Source organism: Amia ocellicauda, chromosome 7 (genome assembly GCF_036373705.1).
Source record: "Amia ocellicauda isolate fAmiCal2 chromosome 7, fAmiCal2.hap1, whole genome shotgun sequence".
In the NCBI taxonomy this organism is placed as follows: domain Eukaryota; kingdom Metazoa; phylum Chordata; class Actinopteri; order Amiiformes; family Amiidae; genus Amia; species Amia ocellicauda.
Genome location: NC_089856.1, coordinates 42,534,911 through 42,556,733, shown reverse-complemented (window position 1 = coordinate 42,556,733; position 21,823 = coordinate 42,534,911). Strand labels below are relative to the sequence as shown.

Here is a 21,823-nt window from a genome sequence, read left to right as displayed (position 1 = left end):
TCACAATCTGCTCAGTTACTGGGATTTTCACGCACAACCATTTCTAGGGTTTACAAGAATGGTGTGAAAAGGGAAAAACATCCAGTATGCGGCAGTCCTGTGGGCGAAAATGCCTTGTTGATGCTAGAGGTCAGAGGAGAATGGGCCGACTGATTCAAGCTGATAGAAGAGCAACTTTGACTGAAATAACCACTCGTTACAACCGAGGTATGCAGCAAAGCATTTGTGAAGCCACAACACGTACAACCTTGAGGCGGATGGGCTACAACAGCAGAAGACCCCACCGGGTACCACTCATCTCCACTACAAATAGGAAAAAGAGGCTACAATTTGCACAAGCTCACCAAAATTGGACAGTTGAAGACTGGAAAAATGTTGCCTTGTCTGATGTGTCTCGATTTCTGTTGAGACATTCAGATGGTAGAGTCAGAATTTGGCGTAAACAGAATGAGAACATGGATCCATCATGCCTTGTTACCACTGTGCAGGCTGCTGGTGGTGGTGTAATGGTGTGGGGGATGTTTTCTTGGCACACTTTAGGCCCCTTAGTGCCAACTGGGCATCGTTTAAATGCCACAGCCTACCTGAGCATTGTTTCTGACCATGTCCATCCCTTTATGACCACCATGTACCCATCCTCTGATGGCTACTTCCAGCAGGATAATGCACCATGTCACAAAGGTCGAATCATTTCAAATTGGTTTCTTGAACATGACAATGAGTTCACTGTACTAAACTGGCCCCCACAGTCACCAGATCTCAACCCAATAGAGCATCTTTGGGATGTGGTGGAACGGGAGCTTCGTGCCCTGGATGTGCATCCCACAAATCTCCATCAACTGCAAGATGCTATCCTATCAATATGGGCCAACATTTCTAAAGAATGCTTTCAGCACCTTGTTGAATCAATGCCACGTAGAATTAAGGCAGTTCTGAAAAAGTATAAAAAAGTATTAAAGTATAGTTGCAAGCATTATGGAAACAAAAATTGGGCTCGTCCGGGATTTGAACCCGGGACCTCTCGCACCCTAAGCGAGAATCATACCCCTAGACCAACGAGCCGCTTGAATGCGAATTGAAATTCAGCACAATACAATCCTAGTCCAGGCTTTTCTTTAATAATATAGAATATGTAGATATATTACATAGAGACATATATCGAAGTGTACATATAATAAACTAATAAACTAATGATATTCTCCGCGTCAGGTTTAAGTTGACATGACTTGCACGTAGCAAACGTAGACATACCGTCATTACGTCATCAAGAAGCGCCCGTTGAACAATGCACATGCGTACACGGAGGTCAACAAGAAGCCATTTTGGTAGCATAGCGAGAAAGCGGGTATTAAAAGCCGGGGAAGAGAAGTGAATTACGTGATGCATTACGAATACCATTCTTGTTCGTATGTGTAATTTATTACAGTAGCGCAATAAACGATAAATGCATCCAGGCGGCCGGAGTTAGCAAAACTACCATTGGAGGCCGCAGCTGTATCCAGGCAAGCCGAAGAGGGACCAGCGCTCGAACGACGAGCTTAACCGGGCTGGGAGCTTGTAGGAAAACCCGCTGCTTTTTGGTTTCATTGTGCGTCTTGAGATAAACGCACCGTGTGGAGGCAGGTGCCCCATTTAGAGACATCGTCCGCACGGGACAGCAGGGCAGGGGGACGGGGCGGCTGTTTCCGTAGTACATAATTTAATTTAAAAAAAGACACGATGGACGGAGATGACGACGATTTCTTCTCCGGAAGCCACTCAGGTAGCTTAACCGTTGTTTACTGTGCTTACCGGAGTTGGGGGTGTTCATAGACACCGGCATGCTGCTGTTCACGACCTTGTTTTGATCGCAATATCGATGATGGAGATGTTTACGTGTTCAGGGATGTGGACACATTAGCCACCTGGGGGATCGGGTGAAATCTATGCATCAAACATGCGAAAAAAACACGAGTAACAGCATGGGAACTGTAGGAGATCTGGAGGACTCGATAGATCACAATAAAATACGGTCAAGACCCTAATGAAAAGTAAATTAAACTGCAAATCTGTAATGAAACGTCCTGAAGATGTCAGGAAGTTGAGCAATTGAAAATAACCGCAACACCAGAAATGCAAAACAACGTCTCCTAATAATAGAAAATAATCACATCATCACAAGATACTTTTGACGTATTGAATGTGTCTGCTTTGTACAGCAGATCAACAAATACAGGGATGGAAGAAATCAAAGAATGAAAATAGAATGGAGTGCATTTAGAAGAAACGTCACACGAGTGAAAAACAAAATCTACACGTTTGCCTGAAGAGAAAAGGGTTTGATCAATGCATAATACCAGTGCTCACTTATGGCTCTGAAATGCAGAAAATGTCTATCAGTGTATCAGTACAGGCTGCTGCTCTCTGTCCCTGAACAAGTAAACATGCTGTTCCTATCACGGGAGCCCTGTGTGTCCATCCCCCTTTACAAGGAATTTGTTCTCCACATTTAATTGGTACACTGCATGTATGCCAGTTAATCAACTATATATATAATTGTAGAAATACTTCTTATATTCAGCATCTAAACGGAACAAACACATAACAGCACAAAGTTGCAAACCGCTAATATAGTACTCTCAAGCTGTATCATAATATTTAAGATACCCAACATTTCACCTTAAAGTAACTGTGCTTAGATGTATATTTGAATGGCCTAATATACCTTCTTGGCATCAGATTCCATTAATTGTTGTAATTTATTCTCCAGGTTATCCTTAGATAATTATCCTTAAAAGTAAGACTTATTACTACTTGAAATGTATGATGTAACTGTCTGGAAATCAACAGTCATATATCTTGAATTATGTGGTGTATAATTGACACAACTGTGTCTGCATTTTGATGTACCTGCTATCCTTGTTTTGTGTATTCTCTTTTGGGTTATGTTAATGGCAGACCTTTACTTGTGTCTGACCTGGAAAATAAGTTTAACCAATATCATTTATTTCTTAACTTGCTGTTACCAATGCGAGTTTGTTGTTTTTTAATTAAATAAAATAGTTACAACTTAATGTTTAACCTTTTAATTTGAAGTACATATGAATAAATGTAGCATCTAGATTTCCTGTACGTTTTAAAGGCATTAATTTGCTGATGTAAACACATCTCTGTAATTGCACATTTGTTCCTTTATGGAACGCAACAGAAAATTTTAAATTTAGCGGCCATTGTCACGTGATCTTGGTGTACTTTGACTCCGAGTAAGAATACGTTTTGTTCTTCTGTAGTTCTCTCATGCATGCGTACCTTGATGCATTTTTTAGATTGCAGGTTCCAGGTGATGGGGAATGAGTTGAAGCCTTTTCATTTTTCATAATGTGTGATAAGATCAGCAGATTTGAGATGCCATTCCTGTTTTCCTCCAGATGATGGTGGGGCCACTCCAGTTCAGGACGAGCACGGCCTGGCATCCGACGCAGAAGAGGGGGCTAAAGGTCACCAGTCCGACTCGGAGGCAGGCAGCGTGGAGCGGCACTCTGAGGTACGTCTTCCTATGTCTCTCCAGGCACAGTTCTAGGGTGTAGCAGTTATTTAAGTGTGGAACTTAAACACAGTCGAGGCCAATGGGTGTGTCGGGACTGACTGACCCCTTTGTGTTGTTCGTGACCAGGATGAGCAGAGCGATGCAGAAGGTGACGGCCCCTCCGCTCAGAGGAACGGCCTAGCCAGCGATTCTGAAAACGAGGATGCACCCCAGGCAAGGGACAGCGACTCCGAAAAGGAGGACGATGCACCCCCACAGCACGACAGCGACTCGGACGGAGAGGAGGCTCCCAAACGTGCAGATAGCGACTCCGAGGCAGAGGACGCTCCCAAACCCACAGGCGGCCACTCGGACAACGAGGAGGAGCCGAGCAAGCAGGCCAGTGACTCTGAGAACGAGGAGGAGCCCAAACGCCGGGGCAGTGACTCTGAGAATGAGGAGCCGGCACCGCCTCGTCGGGATAGCCGATCGGATAACGATGAGGCACCCCGGGAGAGAGGCAGTGACTCTGAGAATGAGGCGCCCAAGCGCAGGAGGCGGATACAGTCCGATGACGAGGCGGACAGCGACAAGGAGAACGGAGTGGAGACCAAGGCAGCGGGGGCCTTGGACAGCGAAGACGAGGCCAAGGCGGCGGACAGCGACAACGAGGAAAACCAGAGCCACAAGCGACGCAAACTGGCCGACAGCGACGAGGAGGAAGAGCAGGACAAACCAGGTATGTCAGTGGGCAGTGAGGGGACACTAGGTCTAGGTTTGATTGGACGTCCTGGGCAAGCGTTTCGGCTGTTGATTGGGTCTTCAGATCATGTGATGGTTGTGTGCTTGAGAAGTGTGTGGTCCAAAGAGCAGTGTTTGCAGGAACACCTTCACTAAACCGTTAGTTTGTCTTTGCAGTGAAGAGAAAGAAAGCCATCCTGTCAGACAGCGAGGATGAGGAGAAGGAGGAATCCACTCGTAAGTATTCCCAAACTGCACTGCTTTGAAATGGTTCTTCTGCTCAAGGTTTTTGATTCGTCGCATTTTGAAATCCCCTGCTTAGTGGGTGGGGTGAGGAGGCTCATACAGTGAAGCTTAGCATCTTGCTGTAAAAGATGGCTTTACAAAGTTCTGTCCATTCGCTCATCAGCTGTGAAGAAGAGTCGTGTGGTGTCGGACGGGGAGGATTCGGACAGCGACTCATCGCCCAAACCGGCTCCCCCAAAGGCCAAGGTCCTGGGGTCAGACAGCGAGGATGAAGAGGCGGAGGAGGGCGGGAAGGCTGAAGCGGAGAAGAAGGACGAGAAGGAGCTGTTCGGCAGTGACAGCGACTCCGACAACGAGGAGGAGTGAGTAACTCTAGTCTGTCCAGTCAGATGTAACTCCTGTCATCGCTTCTCATTTAAAGACCACGATCAGTTGATGTTTTAAATCAAAGTATACAGTTTTTGTTCTTGGTTCTGTTTTGGAATAGTCGCCTTATTTTTTCTGAATCTTAATTTGTTTATTTTTAATCTGCAGTCTGGAAAGAATAACATTGAAAGATATATGAATTCTGTAAGCTCATTTTGATTCATTTCTTTATAACAGGAAAATGATTGCGGACATTTTTGGTGAATCTGGAGACGAGGAGGAGGAAGAGTTTACAGTATGTATTTGTATTCGTTATTAAAACATGTCATAAGATTCACTAATGGTGTGATTGTTCTTCTTGTTCAACGAGTTACGTCAGAGTTTGGGGTCTTTTCTGAAATCTCTGTATCTGTTGTGAAAATGCTTGCCTTCCTCTCCTACGCTGTAGGGTTTTAACCAGGAGGATCTGGAGGGAGATCAAGGCCAAGGAGATGCTTCCCAGAAGAAGAAGCAATCTATCGCCGACTCCGATTCGGATGACGATGTCGACAGGGGTGGCAAAGAGTAGGTGTCCGTTACGGGTTTCATTATCGAACTGTATTTATATAATGTTAGGCACCAACAATCTATTTTTTGGTTATTGATTACCCCAGTAAGATCAAAGGATGCTAACCGAACAAGTCATGAATAATGCTCTTCAAAACCTTCAAAACTCCTCCTGGAGTCCCCAGTGTGTCGTCACAGTCTCTGTGTCTCTGCCCTCAGCTCCAGCTTTGTCTCCGACTTCGACGTGATGTTGGCCAAGAAGAAGGCGGCAAGCGGCAAGCGCCGGCGAAACCGTGATGGCGGGACGTTCATCAGCGATGCCGACGACGTGGTCAGTGCCATGATCACCAAGATGACCGAGGCTGCGGAGGTGAGGCTCCCGCTGCGCACCGCGGAGCCCCTTACGAGCGCCCTGCGTGCGTCAGTGTGCGTGCGTCAGTGTGCGTGCGTCAGTGTGCGTGCGTCAGTGTGCGTGCGTCAGTGTGCGTGCGTGTGCATGTCGCACTGACTGCATGTTCTGACTGTAGGGATGTGTCTGTGCCCGTAGGAGGACAGGACTCTGAACACCCTGAAGAAACCTGCCCTGAAGAAGCTGACTCTGCTGCCCACCGTCGTCATGCACCTCAAGAAGTGAGCGCCAACTCCTGCCTGTTGGGTAGAAATGCGGGATCAGAGCTGCCCCTCTGAGTGCCAGGAGATCGGAGTTGCAAATAAATAAATTAAATGCGCTTTGGCATTCGAGAGAGTAGTGTTTCATAAACCTGCTGCTCAGAATCCATTGTGGTCCTCTAGTTTTGATGTGGAAAGACTCAATTGCTTAGACTCAAAGTGCACTGAATTATTTTTTTCGTTGTTTTCAGAAATATTCTGCTTTGTGTCGTCACAAGACACGGATCAAACAGTTGTTCAGCCTCTTCTACATGCTACATCTGATGTTCTTTCAATCCTAAATACGTGTTAAGTGTGAGCTGCTTGTTTGCTTCCTCAGACAAGATTTGAAGGAGACTTTCATCGACAGTGGAGTGATGTCAGCCATCAAAGAGTGGATCAGCCCTCTGCCCGACAAGAGCCTGCCAGCCCTGAAGATCAGAGAAGAGCTGCTGAAGATACTGCAGGAGGTGAGATGGGACAGCCTTTCACTGTAGAAGTCATCATGTTCATGTCTTTGTATTAAACTTATTTAAACTGTGGCTGGCATAAGGCAAGTAAGTTAATCTGTGAAACTGAGCTGCGGTTTGTTTCCCTCAGCTGCCCAGCGTGAGCCAGGAGACGCTCAAGCACAGTGGGATCGGCCGGGCCGTCATGTATCTGTACAAGCACCCCAAAGAGTCGCGGCCCAACAAGGACCTGGCGCTGAAACTCATCAGTAAGGAACAGCTCAGTGGGGTGACATGGGCGTCACGCTGAACGACAAACAAAACCTCGTCTTTCCAATATGGATGTAGAGCAGAAACGGAAGGGAGAGCCTTAATGGATTCATAGTGACAAATGTAGTGAAAGTAGTAATAGAAAAAGATGCAATCAAGATGAGAGAGTCATGAGTTAACTGCATGCCTGTGCTCTACTGACCCTGCCCTCATGTCTCCGGCAGACGAGTGGTCTCGGCCCATTTTCGGCTTGACCTCCAACTATAAGGGCATGACCCGGGAGGAGAGGCAGCAGAGAGACCTGGATCAGCAGGTGCCCCCGCGCCGCCGCCTCAGGTGAGGAGACCCTGCGGTCCGTTGATCTGTTCACAGCTCTGGGCCCTGCAGACGCCATGGGCAATGTCTCTATAAGACCAACCTCCTGTGGTCTCAGCTTGAAGAGCAGCTGGGTTATAATCATAGTTAAGTTTATTTAGGCACCTGTAGTCTTGTGGTGGACTAGTTTTTGGAATGACAGATTCAGATTGGTCAAAGCAACCCCCCTTTTGTTGTTTTACCTCATTTTGCTGATGATTAGTGGCGTCCGCAGTCTTCCTCGCCGGGCTACATACTTCCTGTCCTTACTACTTCCTCGTTATCATGCCTTGGAGTCCTTTCCCTCCCTCCATCATTTGTCTGTGCCTCACTGTCCTCTCCTTCCCTCCCCCTTCCACTGCCCTGTCCCACCTCCAAAGCGAGCAGCCGAAGGTCGAGCGCACAGAAGACCCTGACGTGTTCTCTCAGCCAGCCAGGTTGTTGTGCCTGCTGAGTTTGAGTTGTCACTGCATGGCCAGTGTTGGGGTTTAATCAGGACCAGGGGTTTAGGGGAGCCCCAGGGGAAATGTACACTGTAAATGGGCACAATTAACTCCTTAACCAGATTTATGATCGTTAAAAGAGTCACAGCAGGTGATTTTCAGATTTCCCAGGTGTTTGTAGGGAAAGCTGCGATAGTTACTGGAGAAGGTTGGTAACAGATTTGGTGTATTTTGTGCCTTTTTCCTCTTTGTTTTCCCATGCTTTTTTAGGTAATATACCCTAATGTTTGTGTTTGACTGATTAACCGTTAACTCCTAAAGGTATTGTGTAGTGCATGTTTGCCTATAAAACATTTTAACTGTGTTGTAAAGGCTGCGTTGAGTCCGCAGGTATGAAATTGATCCTCCTCTTAATCGATGTCAGGCTCATATGTGTTTGCATGTGAGTGTGTGGGAAGCTTCAATAACACTAAAGGAAAGATCGTGTTTTTACTGTAACTGTCAATGGTTGTCAAGTTTGGGCACGTGTGCATTTCTCTGCCCTTTTGTAAGTGAGAAATAACCTTCATCTCCACATCTGGAGGCAATGGGGGCCTCTCCTTATGAACCGCAATGGCCTGCCAGTCCTCTGTGAGTGTTGATTTAACCCCCGTATATGATCTCTTCCCTGCGTGTCTGCAGCTCCGGTGGACAGACGCCTCGCAGGGACCTGGAGAAGGTGTTGACCGGAGAGGAGAAGTAAGTGTCTCTGTTGGGTCGTGTGTGTGTATACGTGCTGTATTTATTCTGTACCTGGGAGTTCAGCTTAATTCTTCCAGAAATTAGCTTAATCTATCCAGTGTGATATGTTTCTTTAAAAACCTTTGACCCCACTGTGGTCTGTGTTCTCTGGTGACGTAGAGGCCGTGTGCGGTTGTGCAGCTGCTGGAACTGTAGCTCTGTTTGCTTCCAGGGCATTGAGGCCAGGAGACCCCGGGTTCTGTGCCCGAGCCAGGGTGCCAATGCCCTCCAACAAGGACTACGTTGTGCGGCCCAAGTGGAACGTCGACACCGAGACTAACAGGGTGAGTGTGAACTTCGAGGAAAGTGTTCCATTTCACTTGACTGTGGGTGCTTCTAGAAACTTTATCAACCTGGAGGATTTGAGAAGAAGCACTAGGGTCTCTGCAGGTCTTGGTTTATTTATTCTCATGGCTTGCAACAAAGGTACTCGGTCGGAAGTGGTGGTAATTGGTTCTCCCTAAGAATCCTGTGACTTGGTTTCTTAAGCTTAATTAAAACAACTTGGTGACCATAATCATAAAAAAAACAATGTAGGAAGAGGAAATCTGCTGCGGTGATGGTTCTTTAATGAGAAGCTTTGGTGGATTAAAGGGGACAGTAACTTAAAGTAGAGACTGACCGTGTTGCTGTAGGCTCCTGGGCTTTCCCCGGCCTCTGGAGCCAACAGGTAGGCATGGCTGACGGGAGAGCCGAAGCTGCCGGCGAGCAGAGTTTGACCTGCCTCTGGCTTGGTTTCATTAGAGCGGCTCTTCACGGAAGGGGCTGAGCCGCCTGGAGAAACACAAGAGGCGCTTGGCAGAGCAGAAGAAGCTGCGCAAGCTGCAGGGCGCCATCAAGATCAGTGTGGAGGGCAACCACATGCCCCTGTGAGGGGCAAGGGGACGAGGTGTAAGTCACCTGACCTCAGGGTCTCTGCTTGCGGTGTGGATGCACCCTTCGCTGCAGTAACTAATGTGAAGTAGTGTTGAGGCATGTGATCTGTCTGTGGATGAGGTGTTGCTGTGTTTCAGCTCCTGAAATCACACTTCACAGACAGGAGGTTGAACCACAATTGATGGCTGCACCAATACACTTCTCCAGGTTAATTTCAGGGTTGTCAATCACAGCTACTTAAGACCTGAAGGCTGGTAATTCCACCTGAAATTAATGATTCCTATTATGTAGACCATAACCCTGGTAAACTCCAGCCTGAGGAAAGTAAAAGCATTAAAATGGTTTGTTTGCAGTGTTGAAGCACCAAAAACATTTATCCTTTACCTCTAACCGCATGTTTTCCCCATGAGCAGCTCCATCACTAATTGCATTATAATACAATGTTTGGAAAAAACGGCAATGGTGCAGGACTCCACTGTGAGCAGCAGGATTTTTAGACCATTTCCGGTTACAGCAACCCAGTGGAGGTGAGAGGAGACTGGAGTGACGGCAGGTCTGGTTGCCGGAGTCTGAATGGCGTGGTTTGTTGCTGGGCGGCGCGTGGAGCCACGATGGCTGATTGAGTGGGGCCCTGACCCTAATGCATGAAGTGCTGCTTGCTTGAATCCTAGAGCTGCCATCAGCTGGGACCTCCTGTCAGAACGTTCTTCCTCTAATGCACGGCTTGTCTTCACAGGGTCCCACCAAGAAAGGGATGTCACGGGTGGACAAGCAGATGCGCCGTTTCGCCGACATCAAGCGGCTGACCAAGCCGGCCCATGCGGTGAAGATCAGTGTTGAAGGGAATAGGATGCCTTTGTGATTTTTCTTTTTTGTTCAGTTATTTTGTAAAAACTCTTTATTTTTATGTTCCCAGTCAAAGCCACATTTTGCTCCGCCTCTTTCTGGACCAGATCCTCAGTGCTCGGTGGCAGCCTTGCAGTCGTGCAGCGCTGCCTGTGTCTCTTTGCTCCGGACGTTCCACGCTGTCCACCTTCACCGCTTTGCTGCCCTCTGGGAGCACAGGCCCAAAGTACTGCTGCGAAGTCCTGTCTGTGAAGTCAGACAGATCTTTCATCTTTCTGATCTACTGGAGACCCCTGGACAGAAAGACTTGCTTTTATTTTGTTTCCTCTGTCAATATATATATATTTTTTTTTTAACCACATGATAGGTATCCATTAAACAGAGCTGGGGTTGCATTGCGAACGCAGCATTGCAACACTGTTAACTTCTGACTTCAGGACAACCAGTGACGTCACCTGCGTCGGTTCTTTTCAACCGACGAGACGTGATTTCTACAACATTCTGAGGTTTCAAACAGTCAATATCGAAATGTGTATCTCCATGCTTGTATTACATTTTTATTATAAGTTCCATTAAAAAAATAATTGCGTGAGAATAGGACTCATTTTGTGTTGATTTTATGAAAGTTAGTCACTTACAGCTTCACCTTGAATGGTCAGTTAGACCTCTTGGAATCCCTCCGTTTGTTTTAGATGCATAGAAAGTACTTACAGACGACACTATATTTTAGTGCTTATATATCCTTAATGCCGAAAAGCTACATATAATGTTTACAAAACAGTCTCAGGAACCCAATGATAATTGTGTTTGTTTAAAGACATGCCGAGGTCCTCGTGCATAATTATGCTTTGATCAATACAGAATGAATTAGGAGCCTGGGCTTATAAACTTCTTCTGGAATAGTGATCTATGTTTGAAGATTTCTGCATTAATGGGACTGACACTTTGTGCATTTCCCCCCCTATAATTACATCCAACCTGCTAAATGGTTACCAGTCATTTGCCTTGTTTATCCTGGTTTTAAACATGTTTTTTTTTAAGTCAAATAAATTAACTCAAGTGGAATGGAAAGGTGGAGGCATTTGCAACCCCTTTCTGTAGGTTCTTAGTCCTGCATCAAAAATATGACCTGGATGTGATCTAAGTGAGACGTACCAGTTCTTGATACGGGAGGGAGGCCTTGTACAGCATTTTAACAGCACGATAAGCGGTTTCTTTATTAATGTTTATGAGCGTAAACCCTTATTCCCCACACACTGCATTGAGAGATCTGGTGTGGACCTTAAACTACAGATAGGTGGACCTCTGCAGACCATATGACATTATTTTTCCTGGTGTACCCCAGAGTAGGTATTTCCACATTTCCTGACCAGTGGGTTTCCAAAAGCCAGTGAATGGGAGGCCAATGACCACTAGCTTTACTGGCTGTGCCCTGTCTGTGGTTTCTGTTGAACAATGCACATCATTTTTCTTTTCTAAAAATACCTCATTTATTGGTAGTATATTTGTAAATGGATGACGTATGCATTGTATAAATGTTGACTATCGTATCAAATAAAAATACTGCAATTTCCAAAACCTGAGCTTCAGAATATAACTTTGTATCTCCCGTTTCTTGGCTACTACTGTCTCCAGGTCCAGGAGTCAGAGCTGTTCAGTCATATTTTAGGTCTTGTACATCGATTGTAGCAAAGTAATTGACCTAAAACGAGTTTCAAAAGATTAAATTGCAGTTAGCAATAAAAAGCAGAGCTGGGGAAGGATCTCAGCCAAAGCCAACCCCCTACTGTGGATCAAAATATATCCACAGAAGATGGCACCTGTAAGTCCTACTGGTCAGTAGCAGCATCCTTCCATCCGACTGTCGTTCCCCAGCTCTTCTTTTTACTGCTAACTGTTTACAAAGCACTTATTAATGCAAACTACATCTGTATCCCTCCAAGCTGTTTAGATGTTTAGGCTTCTACTGCTCTTAAGTGTTACTTTGCATTCATTGATAGCATTCAGTGAAGTTATGGTAGTAGTAGGTGTTATCAGTATTGTTTTTATGTAGAGATGTCTGAAGTACTTTACTGCACTCACTGTGAAAATCCCTATTTGTTGAGAGAATGACAGTTGTGCTAGGGAGGTATGATTATCATGCACTGCAGACCAGATTTTATTTCTAAATTATAGTCATCGGATTGCAACTGTGGCATAATCTTAATACTAAGAAGGACCTATTGTGTTCTTACAGTGGGTTTTACAAGAAAGCTCGCAATATCGATGAGGCTACATGGATGACACGGATTTGTACAATAAGCAATTGACCTACTGAGGTGCAACTGTGCCCACGCTGCATTCATGATGTTTAAATATACAGCTTAACAAGTGTTGCATTGTTTAAAACATAAATAGGTGAGCAATGACATGAGCAATATTACATATATATATGGTGCTGTTTGCAATGTATACTTGTTTTCCCCCTTGTTTCTTTTATCCCAGTCATGCCAATCTTCTCACTCCATGTCCTCAAAGGTACCCACACCATCCCTCCACAGAAATTACATATGTATACATGCATATGTTGCATTATATATCTATATCAGTGGCAAGCAGTAGGTGAGCCAGAGCAAGACACCCAATATTAAATAATAATAATATATAACTAATTTGTAAATTAAGTGCATCCTGCGATTTTTACTACATTCTCCCATGACTGTCATAGAAGCGACTCGAAAAGAAAGTGGAATTTAGAATCTTCAAGAAGATGCAAAAACCCACCACTGAAAGAATAGATTTTTCTACCCATTCCAACAGGTTATTTTTGATGTGATGGAGCAGTTTCAATAGAGATTCACGTGCTCTTTAGCTGTGTTCACACAATGGGATATGGAATTCCACCTTGTAGGGGCAGCTGGGGAAACGTCTCTTAACAGTATCATCCAGAGCCTTAGTGTGTTTTGCAGAAGTAGAAAATACGAGGCTGGGCCATTTAGTCAGAAATAACAATACCTTACGGCGTATGTTAGTGCTGCATGCTTGAGACAGTGATTAATCCAGGATGTGCACACAGCAATGAGAGACTGGCACATGGATATCTTTCCCTCACCTCGGCCTGCAAGCCGTGTAGGACTGCGGCTACATTGAAATAATTGACGAGCTGGTGGACAACTCTCCAGACAGCTTATAAGCACATTGGACTGGGAGACACACAGAGCACATGCATGAAGCCAACTAAACCCCAGCCAGCTTCACCATTCATAGAGTGTAGTGCTGTCATCACAAAATGAAGATGCAGAGAAAATAATGGCTGCAGAGAAAACATAATTACATAATATGAGTTTAAGACAAATACAGTGATAAGAATAATATGATACGAATTAAACTGATATGTCTGCTACATTCTCTGGTCATTTTAATTGCTTCTGGCCAAGCACCGCTTACCTAGCTTACTAAGACCGCTCGCCACTGAGATATACACTCACCTAAAGCATTATTAGGAACACCATACTAATACTGTGTTTGACCCCCTTTCGCCTTCAGAACTGCCTTAATTCTACGTGGCATTGATTCAACAAGGTGCTGAAAGCATTCTTTAGAAATGTTGGCCCATATTGATAGGATAGCATCTTGAAGTTGATGGAGATTTGTGGGATGCACATCCAGGGCACGAAGCTCCCGTTCCACCACATCCCAAAGATGCTCTATTGGGTTGAGATCTGGTGACTGTGGGGGCCAGTTTAGTACAGTGAACTCATTGTCATGTTCAAGAAACCAATTTGAAATGATTCGACCTTTGTGACATGGTGCATTATCCTGCTGGAAGTAGCCATCAGAGGATGGGTACATGGTGGTCATAAAGGGATGGACATGGTCAGAAACAATGCTCAGGTAGGCCGTGGCATTTAAACGATGCCCAATTGGCACTAAGGGGCCTAAAGTGTGCCAAGAAAACATCCCCCACACCATTACACCACCACCACCAGCCTGCACAGTGGTAAGAAGGCATGATGGATCCATGTTCTCATTCTGTTTATGCCAAATTCTGACTCTACCATCTGAATGTCTCAACAGAAATCGAGACTCATCAGACCAGGCAACATTTTTCCAGTCTTCAACTGTCCAATTTTGGTGAGCTTGTGCAAATTGTAGCCTCTTTTTCCTATTTGTAGTGGAGATGAATGGTACCCTGTGGGGTCTTCTGCTGTTGTAGCCCATCCGCCTCAAGGTTGTACATGTTGTGGCTTCACAAATGCTTTGCTGCATACCTCGGTTGTAACGAGTGGTTATTTCAGTCAAAGTTGCTCTTCTATCAGCTTGAATCAGTCGGCCCATTCTCCTCTGACCTCTAGCATCAACAAGGCATTTTCGCCCACAGGACTGCCGCATACTGGATGTTTTTCCCTTTTCACACCATTCTTTGTAAACCCTAGAAATGGTTGTGTGTGAAAATCCCAGTAACTGAGCAGATTGTGAAATACTCAGACCGGCCCGTCTGGCACCATCAACCATGCCACGCTCAAAATTGCTTAAATCACCTTTCTTTCCCATTCAGACATTCAGTTTGGAGTTCAGGAGATTGTCTTGACCAGGACCACACCCCTAAATGCATTGAAGCAACTGCCATGTGATTGGTTGGTTAGATAATTGCATTAATGAGAAATTGAACAGGTGTTCCTAATAATCCTTTAGGTGAGTGTATATATATTATATATATAATTCAACTTGTATGTGCGATGCAATTAAAAAATATATAAAATGCTCTCTACATATACAATCATAACCCGGAACAGATGTATATAGATTACACTCTGAGAACAGCAACAGGCACTGAAGGCATCCTGGACGTTTGTGGTGAAGCCTGGCGTTCCCCAGTGGCCTCGGGCGATGGCTCCGGTCTGTTATTTAAGTGACGCTGCCGTTGAGGCCACTGTATCCTGGATCCAGGGCAGGAAGTTGTCCACACGGGTGTAGACGCCATATTTGCCCTTAGCGGCGCACTCCTCGCCCCAGCTCACCACGCCTGTCAGGAACCAGGTGCCCTGGTAAAGGCTGGCGAAGGGGCCGCCGCTGTCGCCCTTGCAGGAGTCCCGCGCCACGTCGGCATAGCCGGCACAGAACATATTGTCGGTGACGACCTGGGCTGTGGAGCTCATGCACTTCTGCTGGTTGACCACGGGTAGCCGCACCTTGCGCAGGAAGCGGGAGGAGGGCCCCAGGTGCCGCGTGGAGCCCCAGCCGCTCACCGTGCCCATGACGTCGTCCTGCAGCAGCAGTCGGGCCAGGTTGCCGTTGGGCAGGCAGATGGGCGAGGTGTAGGGCCCCAGCATGGCGGGCCTGGCCAGCAGCAGCAGCGCGATGTCGCTGTCGTAGGTGTCAGCGTGGTAGTGGGGGTGCACCACCAGCGCCTGCACCGCGATCTTCTGCTCGTCCTGGTTCCGCACGAACTTGTCATAGTTCCCTGGGGGGGAATAGGAATGTTTTCTGTCTAATAAATACATAAATATGTATTTCTTTCTTTTAAAATATAATCTATCGAAATTATCTTTTTTAATAATTTGTAGATTTAATCAATTGATTAATAGCGACAAGAATGACTAATTACACCTAATAGAAAATAGCTTTGCATTGTAGGTTTTTCAAATCAATCAATAAAGACAGAAAGGAAGGTTTGCTCACTATATATTTTTTATCAATCTATAAATCAATCATAGATGCTGGACAACTAATTACATTGAATTATCTTTTGAAATAGATGCACGTTTCTAAAGTGCAGACTTTCTCTTTGTAGCTTGTGCTTGATAGTTCATTAATCAATCAAACAAGACAGCTGTTCAGCTTTTCTTTCTTTACATACATCCATGACCTTATTGAAGGTCTATACATCTCATTATTGCATTAACCCTTCATGATTTCTGCTTGGATATTTTCACAGATCAACCTTGATAAACGTTTTTAAGTGTTGATCTGAAAAAATGAAAATAATAAGGACCGTGGGCCATGAACGCGCCAGTGTCCTCAGCAATGATCCCTGACCTCTGGCCGTATAATCCCTCTCCCATATGGAGACTGGTTTCTTACCCAAGGTCACATGGTCAGGTTTTCCATCGAAGCAGTGTGCGGCGCTGACCACCCAGCGCTCTGTGATCAGAGACCCCCCACAGAACCCATAGCCATCCTTCCTGTGGACCAGAACCTGCCCAGAGAGGAACACAGCGAGGTCAGTCAGTCACTGGTATTAAATCACTGATGCTTTATGTAAAACTAAATGATCAGTTAAATATCATGATCAGTTCATCATCCAGACCACTTACAAGAACTTTGCTATGAATCCTATCCCCCTCACCCATCTATCTGCCTATCAGTCAATCAATCAATCCTTCAATTTGGTCGTTTGTTTAAATAGAAACCCATATTGCTGATTCCCACGTACTTGCCAGGGACTCCCGCCCTGCACCTCCAAGTCTCCACCCACAATGCGGACGTCACTGTTGTCGCTGCCCGGGAGCTCGGGGGTGGGGCTGTCTGTGACATTGTCAGGCGACAGAGTGTCGTTGAGTGACAGCGTGTTGTTGAGTGACAGTGTGTCGTTGCCTGACAGCGTGTTGTTGAGTGACAGCATGGTGTCGTCCATAAAGTCCTCCTCATCCAGAAGGGAGCGGAAGTTGTTCCCTTTCTTCCCACAGGGGAAGGGCACTGTGGGATACAGCGAAGAGTGTCAGACAGAGTGGGCACTTCAGTCCTGAAGGGCTTTTGTTCTCACACAGCTCCCAGTTACATACTTTGACTTTTGTCAATTATTTAATTGAACCCTTAATTGAAATATTAATTTAATTACATTTTAAATTGTGTAACTGATAAAAAGTTCATTATACAATTTTATACTTAACTTACACCCCCTACTATTTTAAATTAAAAGGTTCTGATTTAGGAAATGATTAGTTCAATTAAGGGTTCAATTAAGTAATTGAGATGAAACAACAACCAGAAGGCACTGCGGTCCCTTAAGGAAAATGACATCCCACCACAGTTTTAAGCCATTAGCTGTAAAGGACCTTGAAGGAATGTTATATATGTTATATATATATATGAATCTGAGAGCTTGTATTTTTTGGTTGTAGATGATTTGACCAAAATCAGTATTGTGTCTTTCCAACGTCTGTTTAAATTGATGATTTAATGTGACCTTTAAAACAAACTCTTCAGGACCAGGGTGAGACGCCCCTGGACTTAGACATTGACGCTACATTCTCCTGTCTGGTAGCTCCTCTGCTGTGTGGTACCTGCTTGTTCGCAGTGTTTCCCATCATCCTCCAGCTTGTAGCCCTCGGCACAGCTGCACTGCACGCTGACGGTGCGGAACCGGTTCGTGCAGTACTGCTGGCAGCCCCCGTTCTTATACTGGCACTCGAAGATCTCTGCGTGGGGGGGGGGGGGGGGAGACATCAGCTTATGTCACGGAAGACTGTAGTGTGGTGACTGCAGAACAGCCAGGGGAACAGGGGACTTTTAATAGAGTTTATTAGCTCACTACACGTGTCAGACCAGCATGAGGAATGTCATATAAAGGGAAGCTGGGCAGTGATATAAACGTACAATTAATAATTTAAAAAATAATAAATTTGTATATATATATATATATATATATATATATATATATATATATATATATATATGTATGTATGTATATCTGTGTTACATGTCACCTGCTGTTGTGAGGTTGGGGGGGAGGGCAGCAGAATCCTTACCTGTCTCACACCTGTAGCCGTCAAAGCGGGGCGGGCAGAGACACATGTAATTCTGATTAGTGAAGCTGCAAATCCCTCCATTCAGACAGGGGTTCTGTTTGCAGGGATTCATGTCTGATAGGGGCAGAAACAGAATGAATAAAAGCTATTGCCAGAAAGCCATTATAGGAGAATGAGCCCTAACATGCGTTTACGCACTACCCAAACTCTTCTAGGAATTTTTCAACTGTTCCCCTTCAGACCTAGGGTCAGTTTAAAAAAATAAATAATAATTAAATGAATTAAAAAGAAAGCAGATATTTTCAGTCTGAATTACAATTGCAATTGCAAGTGATATTGTGTTCAGTGACATTTATGCTGTAGAATTACAATTGACATGAAAGGTAATATATACAAAGCAATACACACAGGCATGTTGCATATTGTAATTGCAAATAAGCACATTAATCAGCAGAGGATCACAATTCTGAAATCCTAAGTATGACATTTGTGTAACTGGACAGTAACTGCACAGTACTTGATCAACGGTGTGAATGGCAAATTGCACAAGAGGGCGATACTATAGACAGCAGCATCACTCACTTCTGTAACGGAACCAGAACTCCATCTGCAGCAAAACAATGACAAGATTAGGACATGCACTATCGGTAGGGTCCCTGTGTTTTCTGCAACTTGCTTTTGACTTATTTTTTTAATAATGTGACTGTATTTTACTAGTTACACGATCAAGACATAAAATGACATTCTTGCAGGTTTATTGACACATTCAATACACTTGACTTTTAATGCCCACTTCTCAGCCTTTGTCAGCAAAATCTGGGCAATGTCTTTCTCTGAAAGCAGACAGGCTGTCCGTTAAAACATTGCAAACATTTGTACATTGCCCAAACAGGCTTCATGGGAAATTAAATGCACATTTATTATGTGTTCTTAGTAATATTTACAGTATTGATGCTATGAATTCAGTATTTTGTGTCAATTGTTTTTCTCTTTACAAATGGTTTGCTTACTTAAATTAAAACATTTAATCAATACGTCATTGTGCATTAATAATGCAAATTGAGATATTTAAGTGAATCCTGAGATGATGATGATGATTATTATTAATTATAATATCAATCTGTGCTTTAATTAAGCAGACTACATGGTCATCTTGCACAGGGAGGAATGAAGCAGCCTTAGAAAGCACACCATATAAAACATAGACATCACTATTATATAATACTATTATTAATCACAATAATCATTAACAAATCTCCCTCTTCCACATTAATTAACTGTAGGCATTTATCCTTGACCAAAGGCATTAGTAACAGCCCTTTTGCAAAAGTAATCTTGGGTCAATATTGATCAAACTTTGGTGAGGAGTACCGTTTTCTCCTTGGTCTGGAAGATCTCGTTGGCCTCCTCAAAATTGCAGGTCTCCTCGTAACACTCCCGCTCCAGGTTCCCGGGGTACATCTCCTCCAGGAAGGAGTTGGCTCGGACCCTCCTGACTTTCAAAACCCGGTCGGCAGCCTTCTTCTCCAGAAACACTGCCGACACAAGAGGATCGCAATATATTTACGATTTTTATATAAATACACTGCTTAGCCTGAGACGGGCGTGATTGGTTGAAACGACAGGGAAAAGGACGGACAGAATAATAGCGTGTCGTGATTTGTTGAGGGAAGACAATACATAGCCGATTCGGTTTAACAACAGCCAATCAGCGGCGTGATTGCTGGCAGGAGAGGGCTAGAGCACAGCTGGCGCTCACATACAAAATGGGAAATAACAGAAGTGAAAATCAGATTTTTGTTTGAACAGTTCTACTAAAAGACAGACAATAACAAAAATAACAGAAGAAGCAAGTGCTGAGCCTTTAGCGGAGAGTAGTACTGGCTGTAGGTAAGACGCGTTTTTTTCCCCAACGCTGCCGCCCTGCAGAGTGGTTTTAATGTGCTGCAGATTTTCACACTTTGCTGTGTGAAGCTGGTGTCAAGTTTAGCCATCGTCGACACATTGATAGTCATGTTTATTGTTCTGTTTGCAAGCAAGCTGTTCAGTTACATGTTTGTGTGTAAATAGCAAGTTTGGATTAGAGTGAGTAAAGGGAGTCTATAGTGTTGTGTATTACTATTATGGAAGTGAAAGATAGCTTGTTGTCGTTGTGTCCAGTGTGATTTATTCTCCCTCTGTGTGCATGTGTGGTTTGTGTTTATTTCATATTGCGAGCGGGTGTGTTGGGTTGGCTAATTAACTGTAATCCTCCTCTTGCAGACACGCAAATCAGTTTTTCCTCTTCTTTATGGGACCAATTTGTGTGTGTGTGTGTATTATACAACTATATATTCTTAAACTGCTCCCTGCAAAATACATAACCCAACAAACAAATTGATAAAAACTAATAATTTAAAATGGCAATGACGTCATGCTCAAAACATCTTCCCGCGCCTATGTCCAAATGTGCTTCACTTTTTACAGGCGTCTTCAGTTAGCTCACAAATTTGGCTAATATTTACTGCAACTGAAGAGTTGGAAGGGGACCCAAAACAGGAGATCCTGTACGTCTCCAAGAACACAGTTGCTCACTCAAAGGAGGGGGTGTCAGTCCATGAGGGCCCCAGTCACTAAACTGAGGCCAGTGTTCAGACATACAGACCCTCTGGAAATCAGCAGCCATGACACCACGGCTTCAGCGAAAGAGCTGGCCACTTGGTAGTGTTGTAGGTATGGACCACACAATCTATACACCTTCCTACCGCAGAAATTACACCCAGACTGTTTAAAGCAGAGTGTATTCTGGGTAAAATATTTCTTAGAAACCCCATCAGTTGTCTTAGATAAAGGTGTCAGACAAATTAAGATTACTAATGATACAAATAAAACAATTAAATACGAATCCATCCATCCACCCATTTTCAATAACCACTTCATCTCGTACATGGTCATGGTGATGAAATAAAAAAATATATTATTGCTTTTTAACAGTGAAATCATGTGTATGTAGTACATTGTATAATAGTGCTATGAAATGACCGAATCCTGATAACAATTATAACTCACCGGAGACTGCAGAGACCGTTCCGAGGCAGAGGAGCGAGAGAGCGGCGAGGAAGAGAGACGGTGGCAACATGTTTCTTTCTTCTTCTACAGAGGAGAAAAAGCAGTGTGAGGAGAACCACATTCAAAGTCTTTCTCCTGAGATTCAGAACACAGTAAACAGGTTATTATTACACACAAGGACAGATCCAAGAAAGAGGCCTTGTCCCTCTTCTGTAGCAAAGAGTTAAAAAAAAAAACACGCCATCACTTCTCACACATGGCAGAAAGGAAACTGGCCTAGGTATTCCTTGACAAGATTGAAACGTAAAGATTTACAAATATAATGTGAACTTTGAATCGTACACATGGAAAACGAGACATCCGTATGCACCTGCAAGCATTTCTTAATCGGTTCGGCAGCTTTACGATTTATCAATAGTACGTTCACATATGTGACAAGAACACTAACTTCGTATCAGAAAAGGCTGTTTTCTCTCTGTTAATTCTATCTTCAATTCACAAACTGTCAGGTGCATCTGATTTAAGAAGAGGCATTTTCTTTTTAATGTACAACTGCCTTATATTACTCAGACACAACCTGTAGCTGTTTTTCCTGGAACAGTATAACCTGGACCCAACCTTAATCATTTTTGTAATTTTTGTTGTGAAAAATAGAGAAAAAACAAAGAAATATAAACAACTAACGATTGATACTTTACTAACAAAGTAAATTAAAGCTTGTATGAGCTTTTATGTTCCTTGCAGGTGAGTGTAAACTAGTCTACTCCAGACACACATAAACATATACACTGGGGACCAACAGTTTTGACTCCCGTAAAACGATACCCAAGGGGGATTAAGAAGATCTAAAAAATGGATCTTACCGTTAGGTCTGTGTCCAAGTGTCCCAGTGGAGGGATTCACATTGTGTTTTCATAAGTTGACGATTAACTGCCTTTCAAATATTGACACAGGAGACAAGATACCAGTGACGGT

At 44.2% G+C, this 21,823-nt stretch overlaps 2 protein-coding genes and 1 non-coding gene across 5 annotated transcripts; 1 reads left to right on the top strand and 2 right to left on the bottom strand.

The window, feature by feature from the left end:
- Positions 1–990: 990 nt before the first annotated feature.
- trnap-agg (transfer RNA proline (anticodon AGG)) lies at positions 991–1,062 on the bottom strand. The gene has a single exon. It is a non-coding gene; the product is annotated as a tRNA-Pro (tRNA).
- Positions 1,063–1,308: 246 nt separating this feature from the next.
- On the top strand, positions 1,309–10,665 carry iws1 (interacts with SUPT6H, CTD assembly factor 1). 2 transcript variants are annotated; one of them, XM_066709718.1, is made up of 15 exons: positions 1,309–1,762; positions 3,408–3,523; positions 3,653–4,244; positions 4,424–4,483; positions 4,656–4,854; positions 5,096–5,153; positions 5,307–5,422; positions 5,624–5,774; positions 5,952–6,034; positions 6,393–6,522; positions 6,653–6,770; positions 6,996–7,107; positions 8,250–8,306; positions 8,521–8,632; positions 9,961–10,665. In XM_066709718.1, exons 1-15 carry the CDS (start codon positions 1,720–1,722, stop codon positions 10,084–10,086), a joined length of 2,073 nt encoding a protein of 690 aa, XP_066565815.1. In that variant the 5' UTR covers positions 1,309–1,719; the 3' UTR covers positions 10,087–10,665. The 2 variants fall into 2 exon arrangements, with proteins under 2 accessions (XP_066565815.1, XP_066565814.1); XM_066709717.1 differs by lacking the exon at positions 9,961–10,665 and adding an exon at positions 9,093–9,954.
- Positions 10,666–12,199: 1,534 nt separating this feature from the next.
- On the bottom strand, positions 12,200–21,760 carry LOC136753527 (coagulation factor IX). Of its 2 annotated transcripts, XM_066709726.1 has the most exons (9): positions 21,712–21,760; positions 20,849–20,932; positions 19,172–19,335; positions 18,383–18,407; positions 17,801–17,914; positions 17,336–17,470; positions 16,486–16,748; positions 16,134–16,248; positions 12,200–15,513 (listed from the first exon to the last, which is right to left on the bottom strand). In XM_066709726.1, exons 2-9 carry the CDS (start codon positions 20,916–20,918, stop codon positions 14,954–14,956), a joined length of 1,446 nt encoding a protein of 481 aa, XP_066565823.1. In that variant the 5' UTR covers positions 20,919–20,932; positions 21,712–21,760; the 3' UTR covers positions 12,200–14,953. The 2 variants fall into 2 exon arrangements, with proteins under 2 accessions (XP_066565823.1, XP_066565822.1); XM_066709725.1 differs by lacking the exon at positions 21,712–21,760 and having other exon boundaries at positions 20,849–21,165.
- Positions 21,761–21,823: the final 63 nt, after the last annotated feature.

What these genes read in the sequence shown, in the direction of transcription:
- iws1 (XM_066709717.1), top strand. Translation starts at nt 1,720, where the DNA reads ATGGACGGAGATGACGACGATTTCTTCTCCGGAAGCCACTCAG. An exon ending in GCGTGGAGCGGCACTCTGAG is followed by an intron (nt 3,524 to 3,652) that starts GTACGTCTTCCT and finishes GTTCGTGACCAG; the next exon opens with GATGAGCAGAGCGATGCAGA. An exon ending in AGATGACCGAGGCTGCGGAG is followed by an intron (nt 5,775 to 5,951) that starts GTGAGGCTCCCG and finishes CTGTGCCCGTAG; the next exon opens with GAGGACAGGACTCTGAACAC.
- LOC136753527 (XM_066709725.1), bottom strand. Translation starts at nt 20,969, where the DNA reads ATGTGGTTCTCCTCACACTGCTTTTTCTCCTCTGTAGAAGAAGAAAGA. An exon ending in GAAACACTGCGAACAAGCAG is followed by an intron (nt 16,749 to 17,335) that starts GTACCACACAGC and finishes TGTATCCCACAG; the next exon opens with TGCCCTTCCCCTGTGGGAAG. An exon ending in ACCTGACCATGTGACCTTGG is followed by an intron (nt 15,514 to 16,133) that starts GTAAGAAACCAG and finishes ATTCCCCCCCAG; the next exon opens with GGAACTATGACAAGTTCGTG.